General features: G+C 47.3%; 1 protein-coding gene across 5 annotated transcripts in view; it reads right to left on the bottom strand.

Moving 5' to 3' along the window:
- The window catches only part of LOC142139698 (ICOS ligand-like), a 38158-nt gene extending 26177 nt beyond the window's left edge, over positions 1-11981 (bottom strand). For all 5 annotated transcript variants that reach the window (XM_075197537.1, XM_075197540.1, XM_075197538.1 and 2 more), the window contains exon 1: positions 11893-11981. In XM_075197537.1, coding sequence (XP_075053638.1) covers positions 11893-11930 — 38 coding nt within the window. In that variant the 5' untranslated portion in view covers positions 11931-11981. The remainder of the gene's footprint in view (positions 1-11892) is intronic.
- Positions 11982-12222: the final 241 nt, after the last annotated feature.

Here is a 12222-nt window from a genome sequence, read left to right as displayed (position 1 = left end):
GCTCCCTACCCGAGTGCGTACTGCCAACTGTAAAGTTTATTGTTGGAGCAACAATGGCCTAATGAAGAGTTCTTACTGGATACCAGTATTTTAAGGAGTGCAGAGCCGCCCTGCCAGTTATAGCGTTTGCTGTGTGTATTTTGTGAAGAAGCCTCCTATTCTTGTCACCAGTTTCTATTTTACGTTCCTGCTGTCTTTTGCCTAGTCTCTCGAATTCCTTGCTGGCTGCCCGCTCTGACCTCCGGCTTGTCTTATTGCAATGTTACAGGGTGGTAGAGGTGGTGTAATGGTGTGGGGAATGTTTCCTTGGCTCACTTTAGCCCCCTTAATACCAATTGAGCAGCATTTAAATGTCACAGCCTACCTGAGTGTTGTTACTGACCATGTGCGTCCCTTTATGGCCACAGTCCTTCTAATGGCTATATCCAGTAGGATAGCGCTCCATGTCACATAGCACACGGCATGTCCAAAGCACACGGCATGTCACATAGCACACGGCATGTCCAAAGCACACGGCATGTCACATAGCACACGGCATGTCACATAGCACACGGCATGTCCAAAGCACACGGCATGTCACATAGCACACGGCATGTCACATAGCACACGGCATGTCCAAAGCACACGGCATGTCACATAGCACACGGCATGTCCAAAGCACACGGCATGTCACATAGCACACGGCATGTCACATAGCACACGGCATGTCACATAGCACACGGCATGTCCAAAGCACACGGCATGTCACATAGCACACGGCATGTCACATAGCACACGGCATGTCACATAGTACACGGCATGTCTAGCTGGTTCCATGAACATGACAATGAGGTCATTGTACTCCAATGGCCCCACAGTCACCAGATCTCAGACCAATAGAGCAGCTTTGGGATATGAAGGAACGGGAGGTTTGTAGCCTAAATGTAGCAGCCAACAAATCTGCAGCAACTGCGTGATGTTATCATGTCACCATGGACCAGAGAGTGTATATTTATATATATATATATATATATATATATATACTTTAGCTATATATGTATTAGGGTGCTGTAGTTTATTCTGTACTTCGATCTTCTATTAAGACCTTACTAAGCATATTTTTATAGCGTTCCAGTGGTGTTATAAATAAATCTATTTATATCCACCTTGTACAGAAAGATTTGTATAAATTCGGTGACCCCCTTCATTCATTCCTACGTCCTACTTACTGCCCCGTTCTGCCTCACTGAGGTCTGTGGGCTGCTTTTACTGCTCATCTAAGGCAGGAAAATCACAATATATTTATATATTGTTTACAATAACCAGTTAAAGAGATATCAGCGACCTGTGTAACAGGGGTCTATATCCCCAATTATAACAAAGAAACAGAAGGCAGCAATTAATCATATACCACAACCAGATACTATGACATTAATAATAATATAAAATCAGTTCATATACTTTAATAATAAAACACTATATATAATTAGGAGACAAAACAATGTTCCTAACAGACATAAGTCATATCCGGATGACAGTCAGGGCAGCAAGTTCTTAGAGATGGGAGCAGGGGCAGATATTACTATATATATCCCTGCATCTCGCACCATAACGTGCCCTCTCCAGGGGCTGAGCCTCTGGGCTCATGTTACCCGGCTAATGATAATATTACACACAGCACCGTGTCTTATACTCTGCTTACAGAGGACATTTAGGGGCATATTCAATTCTCGGCGGAAACGGCGAAAATCCCGCGGTCCGCACACTATTCGTGTAAAAACCGTTAATACAGTAATTTTCTCACTGGATTTCAGCTCGCAGCTCCCTGAGCCGCGAGCTGAAATCCAGCTAACTATTACCGTATTAACGGTAATAGTTTTTCCGCGGCGCGGCCTCTCAGTGTGAATTCAATGTTATTCCATATGCACATACAGAGTAGCACAGATTCCTATGTACATCGAGCACTATACACACACTCTCATACACACATAACTATACACATCGTAGCATGAATGTGCAGCTGACAAATCTGATACTATCATGTCACCATGGACCAGTATGTATATATATATATCTATAATATAAAAGCCTAGCGGCGTGTGTTAGTCTGTGTGTGGAAAAAAAACAAACAAGCTGCAGCGCCACCTGCTGGGCGGAGTTATACACTGACCTACTAAATTCTTAGCATTATCTAATATATAAAAGTAAAAGCCTAGCGGCGTGTGTTTGTGTGTGTGTGTGTGTGTGTGGAAAAAACGATTTTCTCAGAAAGGGCTCATCCAATTGACCTGAAATTTGGTATACTGACATTATTTGACAAAAAAATTAGAATAGTGAAGTCAGTTAACTTCCATCATCCCCCCTTCCCCCCGTGGGAGGGGTAGTAAAGGCTAAATTTACGAGTTGAGGGCTCAAACTCATTTTAGTGAGGTAATTTTACCTCATGAACACACATTAAAAAGGGCGCTTGCGTTGGGAAGTAACGCTCTTCCCCTGAGGAGGCCTGGGCTAGGCCCAAATGCATGACAAGAACCTTTTTAACACCTCAAGTAGCTTGATTTGACTAGAATGCATGAGTATCATGCACGGGTTAACTTGTATTTATATTTATATATAATGCTGTACACACACATATACACAGTGGGCCTGATTCATTAAGGAAAGTTTAGTAAAAAAATTGAGTAAGTAGTCTCCTGGACACAACAATGTTACAATGCAAGGGATGTAAATTAGTGTTCTGTTTTGTACATAAGTTAAATACTGACTGTTTTTTCATGTAGCACACAAATGCTTGATAGTAAGGATGAGCGCACTCGGATTACTGGAATCCGAGCCCCCCCGAACATTGCGGATCCGAGTCAGATCCGAGCACTGTCCGGGTATTCCCGCCGATTCCGAAACTTAAAACGAGGCTCTGAGTCATAATCCCGCTGTCGGATCTCGCGATACTCGGAACTTTTAAATTCCCCGCTTGCCGCCACCATCTTCACTCGGGCATTGATCAGGGAAGAGGGAGGGTCTGTTAGGTGGTCCTCTGTCCTGCTATTTCTCGTGCTGTGCTGTGCTGTGCTGTGCTCTGTCCTGCTGAGTCCAGTGGTGCTTTTGGCCAGTGCTCTGTCCTGCTGAGTCCAGTGGTGCTTTTGGCCAGTGCTCTGTCCTTGCTGAGTCCAGCGGTGCGTTTTGTCCTGTGCTTTGTTCTGCAAAGTGCATATTTCTTTCAAAAGTATTAAAAATTCTTCCATAAAAAGAAAAAAAAAGAAAAATTCTACAAAAATCCTTTTAAATTAATATAAAAAAAAAAAAAAAAAGTCCTTGCTGAGTCCAGTGGTGCATCAGTCCAGTGCCCTGTCCTTGCTGAGTCCAGTGGTGCATCAGTCCAGTGCTCTGTCCTTGCTAAATCCAGCGGTGCTTTTGTCCTGCACTTTGTTTTGCTAAGTGCATCTTTATTTTAAAAGTATTAAAAAATCTTCCAAAAAAATTATAATTCGACAAAAATCCTTTTAAAAAAATATAAAAAAATATTCTAAAAAGTCTAAAAAAAATTATTGCAGTCCATTAACATTAATACTGCAATCTATTAAAAATTGTTCACTGTTCTTGCAGTATTTAAAAAATAGTACTGTAATACAACGTGTGCTGCATATAATGGAGTACCAAAATTTGGGGGATAAAGTAGGGAAAGACCAAGACCCACTTCCTGCTAATGCTGAAGCTGCTGGCACTAGTCATGACATAGACGATGAAATGCCATCAACGTCGTCTGCCAAGGCCGATGCCCAATCTCCTAGTAGAGGGCATGTAAAATCCAAAAAGCAAAAGTTTACTACAATTAGTAAAAAAAGAAAATTGAAAACATCTGAGGATAAACGTAAACTTGCCAATATGCCCTTTACGACACGGAGTGGCAAGGAACGGCTTAGGCCCTGGCCCGTGTTCAGCACTAGTGGTTCAGCTTCACCCAAGGATCTAAGCCCTCCTCCTCCCCCCCCTCCAAAAAATGTAAAAGAGTTATGCTGTCAGCAACAACACAGCAAACAACTCTGCCTTCTAAACAGATGACATCACAAATCCCCAAGGCAAGTCCAAGGGTGTTGGTGGTTGCGAAGCCTGACCTTCCCATCACTGTACGGGAAGAGGTGGCTCCTTCCACCATTTGCAGCACACGCTCTGCATATGCTGGAAGGATGACCCACAGTGTAGCTCCAGATTTGGATAATCAAGGTGTCAAGGAGGCTATTGATGTAGCTGGCGTTGTGGAGGAACTTGATGAGGAGGATGCTGATGTGGTTATTTTAAATGAGGCACCAGGGGGGAAAAAAGTGGATGTCCATGGGATGAAAAAGCCCATCGTCATGCCTGGTCAGAAGACCAAGAAATGCACCTCTTCTGTCTGGAGTTATTTTTACCCCAATCCGGATAACAAATGTCTGGCCATATGTAGCTTATGTAAAGCTCAAATAAGCAGGGGTAAGGATCTTGGCCACCTAGGGACATCCTCCCTTATACGTCACCTGAATAACCTTCATAGTTCAGTGGTTAGTTCAGGAACTGGGGCTAGGACCGTCATCAGTCCAGAGACACCTAAATCCCTTGGTCCTGTTGGATACACACCACCAACACCCTCCTCGTCAACTTCCTCCACGATCTCCATCAGATTTAGTCCAGCAGGCCATGTCACCAGCCAGACTGAGTCCTCTTCAATACGGGATTCATCTGAGGAATCCTGCAGCGGTACGCCTACTACTGCCGCTGCTGCTGTTGCTGCTGGTAGTCGGTCATCTTCCCAGATCGGAAGTCGCAAGAACGCTACGTCTTTCACCAAACAGTTGACCGTCCAACAATCGTTTGCCATGAGCACCAAGTACGACACTAGTCATCCTATGGCAAAGCGGATAACTGCGTCAATAACAGCAATGTTGGTGTTAGACGTGCGTCCGGTGTCCGCCATCAGTGGAGTGGGATTTAGACGGTTGATGGAGGTATTGTGTCCCCGGTACCAAATCCTGTCGAGATTCCACTTCACTAGGCAGGCGATACCAAAGATGTACAGAGAAGTACGAACAAGTGTCCTCAGTGCTCTTAAAAATGCGGTTGTACCCACTGTCCACTTAACCACGGACATGTGGACAAGTGATTCAGGGCAAACGAAGGACTATATGACTGTGACAGCCCACTGGGTGGATGCATCACCTTCCGCAGCAACAGCAGCAGCTGCATCAGTAGCAGCATCTCCACAATGGCTGCTCATGCCAAGGCAGGGAACATTGTGCATTACAGGCTTTAATAAGAGGCACAACGCTGACAACCTCTTAGAGAAACTGAGGGAAATCATCTCACAGTGGCTTACCCCACTTAGACTCTCCTGGGGATTTGTGGTGTCAGACAACGCCAGTAACATTGTGCGGGCATTACATATGGGCAATTTCCAGCACGTCCCATGTTTTGCCCACACCGTTAATTTGGTGGTGCAGCATTACCTGAAGAGTGACAGGGGTCTGCAGGAGATGCTTGCGGTGGCCCGCAAAATTGCTGGACACTTTAGGCATTCTGCCAGTGCCTACCGCAGACTCGAGCTACATCAAAAAAGTCTGAACCTGCCCTGCCATCACCTCAAACAAGAGGTTGTGACGCGCTGAAACTCCACCCTCTATATGCTGCAGAGGATGGAGGAGCAGCAAAAGGTCATTCAAGCCTACACAGCCACCTACGACATAGGAAAAGGAGTGGGGATGCGCCTGAGTCAAGCGCATTGGAGACTGATTTCCGTGTTGTGCAAGGTTCTGCAGCCGTTTGAACTTGCCACACGAGAAGTCAGTTCCGACACTGCCAGCTTGAGTCAGGTGTCTCCCCATATCAGGCTGTTGCAGAAGCAGCTGGAGAAAGTGAGGGAGGAGCTGGTAAACCATTGCGATTCCACCAAGCATGTAGCTCTTGTGGATGAAGCCCTTCGTACGCTTTGCAAGGATCCGAGGGTGGTCACTCTTTTAAAGTCAGAGGAATACATTCTGGCCACCGTGCTCGATCCTCGGTTTAAAGCGTATGTTGTGTCTCTGTTTCCGGCGGACACAAGTCTACAGAGGTGCAAAGACCTGCTGGTCAGGAAATTGTCCTCTGAAGAGGACCGTGACATGCCAACAGCTCCACCTTCATATTCTTCCACAACTGTGGCTGCGAAGGAAAAAACTCAGTTTTCCTAAAAGACCCGCTAGCGGGGATGCAGACAACATCTGGTCTGGACTGAAGGACCTGCCAACCATTGCAACCATCTACCGCCCCCCTGGCCCCACCTCCCTCTTCCTTGACAACTTTGCTGCCTGGCTTCCCCACCACCTCTCCTCCGACCTCCCCTCAATCATTCTCGGTGACTTTAACTTCCCCATCAACAACCCCACTGACCCTGCTTCCAGCAAACTGCTCACCCTCTCTTCCTCCCTTGGTCTCACCCAATGGACTTCCTCCTCTACCCACTGCCTTGGTCACTCTCTTGATCTTGTCTTCTCCTACCTTTGTAATCTCTCTGACTTCTCCATCTCTCCCTTTCCTCTATCTGACCACCATCTCCTCTCTTTCTCCCTCTCCTCTTCTCCTGCTCCCCTCCCCCTGCCCAAACCTACTTTGTCCATACGCAACCTCAACGCTCTCGACCCTGTCTCTCTGTCCTCCTCTCTCGATACCCTCCTTTCTCCCCTTTTCCTCCCAGGCCTGCCCCAACCAGGCGGTCTCCCTCTACAATCAAACCCTCACCTCCGCTCTGGATGCAGTCGCCCCTGCCCACTCCGTCCACCCCCGCTGCTCCAAACCCCAACCCTGGCACTCCAAAGTTACCCGCTTCCTCCAAAAATGCTCCCGTACCGCCGAACGTCACCGGAGAAAATCTCGCTCCCTGGCTGACTTCCTCCACTTTAAATTCATCCTTTCATCCTACAGCTCTGCCCTCTCTCTCGCCAAACAATCTTTCTTTAAATCCCTCATCTCTTCCCAGTCCTCTAACCCCCGCCGCCTCTTCGCCACCTTCAGCACTCTCCTGGCCCCCTCCCCTCCCCCTACCCCCTCCTCCCTGACTGCCTCCGACTTCGCCTCCTTTTTCTCCTCTAAAATTGAGGCCATACGACTTAAAATCTCCTCCGCTCTCTCTTCTACCCCTCCCACTCTTCCGTCCTCCCCCCTAAACACCTTCCCCTCCACTCCTTCCGCCCCACCACGGGAGAGGAAGTCCACTCTCTCATTTCTTCCTCCCCCCCTACTACCTGTCCCCTGGATCCCATCCCCTCCCACCTTCTTCGCTCCCCTTTCCCCCACCACTTGCTCCCACCTCGCTCACCTCTTTAATCTCTCCCTCTCCTGCGGCATCTTCCCCTCCTCCTTCAAACATGCTCTCGTATCCCCCATTCTTAAGAAGCCTAATCTCGACCCCACTTCTCTCTCAAACTATCGCCCCATATCTCTTCTCCCCTTTGCCTCCAAAATTCTCGAGAGGCTCGTCTGCAGCCGTCTCACCTCCTACCTTTCTGAACACTCCCTCCTTGATCCTCTCCAGTCTGGTTTCCGCCCCCTTCACTCCACTGAAACTGCCCTGGCTAAAGTCACCAATGAACTCCTCTCTGCTAAAGCCAGGGGCCACTTCTCCCTTCTCATCCTCTCTGCAGCCTTCGACACCGTTGACCACCCCCTCCTCCTCCACACCCTCCAGTCTTTCGGCCTCTCTGGCCCTGTCCTGTCCTGGTTCACCTCTTACCTCGCTGACCGATCCTTCTCTGTCACCACCACTGAGTCTCTCTCCCCCCTGTCCACCCTTCCAGTCGGGGTCCCCCAGGGCTCTGTTCTGGGCCCCTTACTCTTCTCTCTATACACCTTCTCCCTGGGTGAACTCATCAGCTCCTTCGGCTTCAACTACCACCTTTATGCTGACGACACTCAACTATACCTCTCCTCTCCTGATCTCTCTCCCTCCCTCCTCTCTAGGGTGTCCGCCTGCCTCTCTGCCATCTCCTCCTGGATGTCCTCTCGATTCCTCAAACTCAACCTCGCCAAAACCGAGCTAATAGTTTTTCCTCCCCCCCATACCTCATCCCCTGTCGACCTCTCCATCACTGTCGACAACTCCTCTATCTCCTCTGTCCCCCAACTTCGCTGCCTTGGTGTCACCCTCAACTCCTCTCTCTCCTTTGGACCCCATATCCTCTCTCTTGCTAAATCCTGCCGCTTACAGCTGCGTAACATCGCTCGCATCCGGCCCTTCCTCTCCCAAGATGCCACCAAATGCCTTATTCACTCTCTGATCATCTCCCGCTTGGACTACTGCAACCTCCTCCTTACTGGCCTCCCCCTCTCTCATCTCGCTCCCCTTCGATCTGTACTTAACACAGCCGCTAGGCTTATTTTCCTTTCTCGCCGCTCCTCATCTGTCTCCCCCCTCTACCAATCCCTTCACTGGCTCCCCTTCCCCTACAGAATTATGTTCAAGCTCCTCACTCTTACATACAAGGCCCTCGCCAACGCCACTGCACCCTACATCTCCACACTCCTATCTATTCATGCTCCATCCCGCCCTCTCCATTCTGCCTCTGATCGTCGCCTCTCTTCCCCCCTTATTACCTCCTCCCATGCACGTATCCAAGACTTCGCCCGCGCTGCCCCCCTCCACTGGAACAAGCTCCCTCCCTCCATCAGGACTTCCCCTAACCTGTCCAGTTTCAAACGGGCTTTAAAAACCCACCTTTTTCTTAAAGCCTTCCAGTCTCCCTCTTAACTACCTACCTTATCCTCTGCCTCTCCCCCTTCTTTCCCCTTTCCTGCCTCCGTCCCTCAACTCTCCCTCTCTCCCCTGCGTTTCTCCATCTGTCCACCCCTCCCCTTAGATTGTACGCTCCTCTGAGCAGGGCCATCTCTCCTCCTGTTTCCACCACTTCTAACTCTGCTCTCCAGCTACTTTGCCCTTCTCCTCGAGGGTCCTCCTCCCCCTCTGGGGGTCTCCCTGTCTTCCGCGCCCTCCTTTTGGGCCCCGTCATTTGCGGATACTCCCCCCGCCCTCACTAGCTGTGCATTGAGCTTACTGAGTTACTGTGCTGTATGTTTACTGTACTGTGCTGTCTCACCTTGTATTGTAATTCGTTTTTGTCCATGTACGGCGCCACGGACACCTTGTGGTAAATAAAAATTAATAATAATAAAATAATAATAATTGCAGACATGTCTAGTGTCGCTGCATTGGATGCTGTCACAATAGAAAAAATGGTGGAGGATTATTTTTCTGACACCATCCAAATAGACATGTCAGACAGTCCATATTGTTACTGGCAGGCAGGAAAAAAAGGCAGTTTGAAAGCCCCTGTACAAACTGGCTCTATTTTACCTGAGTTGTCCCCCCTCCAGTGTGTACTCGGAAAGAGTTTTTAGTGCAGCGGGGAACCTGGTCAGTGAGCGGCAAAGGAGGTTGCTTCCGCAGACCGTTGAAAAAATGATGTTCATTAAAATGAATTATCAATTCCTCAATCAAGTACAGCACTGCCCTCCAGATAGTACAGAGGGACCTGTGGTTGTGGAGTCCAGCGGGGACGAATTGATAATGTGTGAGGAGGAGGAAGTACACACTGTAGGGGGAGAGGAATCAGAGGATGAGGATGAGGACGACATCTTGCCTCAGTAGAGCCTGTTTAGTTTGTACAGGGAGAGATGAATAGCTTTTTTGGTGTGGGGGCCCAAACAAACCAATCATTTCAGCCACAGTTGTTTGGTAGGCCCTGTCGCTGAAATTATTGGTTTGTTAAAGTGTGCATGTCCTATTTCAACAACATCAGGGTGGGTGGGAGGGCCCAAGGACAATTCCATCTTGCAACTCTTTTTTTGGCATTATGTGACCGTTCAACAGTCGTTTGCCATGAGCACAAAGTAAAACAAAATTAAAACAAATTAAACAAATTAAACCAAAAGTATAATATAACCTATAAACACTACACTTGAAAGCTTGAGCCTTTAAATGAAAAAGTCACTCTTCATTGCACGAAGATTTGCAACAGGGACAGTTTTTTTGTTCCCAAAGTCAACAAATAACACTTCGACCCTGTCTGTCTTTAACATATTTGATGGGATCTCAATGATGAATGGTCTGTACCATGGTTGGAGGAGGTATTGTGGCCCCTGTACCAAATTGGGTACCGGGGCCACTCCACTACGCAGTCCAGTTAGAGGCGTATCAGATATAAAAAAAACGTTGACTGTTGCTGCCAAATCCAAAATTAATGAAAATGACCTGTCATCGTCTAAAACAAGAGGTATTGACACGCTCGAACTACACCCTGTATATGCTGCAGAGGATGTAGGAGCAGGCAGCTGTGCAGTGGAATTGAGACCATTTGAAGGCGGAGGTATTGTGGCTCCGGTACCAAATTGGGTACCGGGCCCACTCCACTATGCAGTCCAGAAAGCTACCTCGGTGCAACGTTTTGGACTAAAAACAATATTGTGAGGTGTTCAGAATAGACTGGAAATTAGTGGAAATGATTGTTATTGAATGTTATTGAGGTTAATAATAGCGTAGGAGTGAAAAACAAACAAAAAACTAGATTTTAGCACTTTTTATGCTTTTTTAAAAATAAATCAGAACCCAAAACCCTAAATCAGAACCAAAACTTTTCGGCAGGTGTTTTGGCAAAACAAATCAGAACCCAAAACCTCAAGCTAATCAGAACCCAAAACCCAAAAACTAAAAGTGCCCAGTGCACACCCTTACTTGATAGATTATTTGTACACTGAAATGTAAAGTAGATATTTGTGTGTTACATGAAAAAAACAGTCAGTATTTAACTTATGTGCAAAACAGAACACTAATTTACATCCCTTGCATTGTAACATGGTTTTGTCCAGGACTTACTCAATTTTTTTTACTAAACTTTCCTTAATGAACCCGGCCCGGAGTCACATGATGAGAGATACTGAGAATGACGTCCTTCATACATAACAGGAGAAGTGATACATTTTCATACAGGATAATAGAGAACTGCACAGCGTACAGCACAGGAGAAGTGATACTGTTGTATATTTATACAGGATAGAATTAGACACTGAACATTGTATCCACTCGTACTTGTATGATATATATTTCCTACAATGAAAGAAGTTTCCCTCTTGTCCCTTTCCACTTTCTACTTGTCCTCGTGCTCTAAAAGTAGAAGTAGATCTGGAAATGTCAGGAGGGAATTATTTAGGGAATCCCCTACATTTCCCCCAGAATAATTCCTGCTCCCTCGTCTGTTCATGGTGTATAATATATAGTATATGCCTGTCTCCCATTCCCATGTAGGTCTAACAGCAGTGTCAGTGTGTGTCTGTGTGTGTGTGTATCAGTGTGTGTGTGTATCAGTGTGTGTGTCAGTGAGTGTGTCACTGTGTATCTGTGTGTGTGTGTGTGTCAGTGAGTGTGTCTCTGTGTGTCAAAGTGTCTGAGTGTGTGTGTATCAGTGTCTGTATCAGTGAGTGTGTCACTGCGTATTTGTGTGTCAGTGAGTGTGTCTCTGTGTGTCAGAGTGTCTGAGTATGTCAGTGAGTGTGTCAGTGTCTGTCGGTGTGTCAGTGTGTTTTTGTGTGTAAGTGAGTGTCAGTGTGTGTGTCTCTGTGTGTCAAAGTGTCTGAGTGTGTCAGTCAGTCTGCAAGTGTCTGTGTGTGTCAGAGAGTGTCAGTGTGTGTTTGAGTGTGTGAGTGTCTGAGTGTGAGTGTGTGTGTGTCAGTGTGTATCTGAGTATGTGTATATCAGTGTGTGTGTCAGTGAGTGTGTGTGTCTGTCTGAGTGTGTCTGTGTGTGTGTGACTGTGTATTTGTGTGTCAGTCAATCTGTCAGTGTCTGTGTGTGTCAGTGAGTGTGTCAGTGTCAGTGTGTGTGTAGCGGTGCACTGCTGAGTGTGTGACACACTCCCTCACCTGGGGCAGAAGCACAGATTGCTGGGCGTCCCGGTCATTGCTGTCTCTCTGTCTGGCTCTGTCTCTCTGCCTCCAGCTCTCACTTCCTGCTCAGAGTCACACCCTGTACGGAGGTTCAGTGTCACACTCTGCTCTCAGCTCAAGTGAGTGTGTACAGATGGAGCACTTACCCCACATTCACCATCAGGGTGACAACAAAGGCTGCTCCACAGGTAATATCTCTCAGTGAAAGGAGGTTACTGAATCACTGCTGTTCCTGATACATCCAATAAGGACTCACACACATACTGCTAGTAACTGGAGTCACCACAGGGTGGAGCCAGACACATC

This window comes from Mixophyes fleayi, chromosome 2 (genome assembly GCF_038048845.1).
Source record: "Mixophyes fleayi isolate aMixFle1 chromosome 2, aMixFle1.hap1, whole genome shotgun sequence".
NCBI lineage: Eukaryota > Metazoa > Chordata > Amphibia > Anura > Limnodynastidae > Mixophyes > Mixophyes fleayi.
Note: the sequence above shows the minus strand (reverse complement) of the source record. Positions and strands in the feature narration are given on the sequence as shown.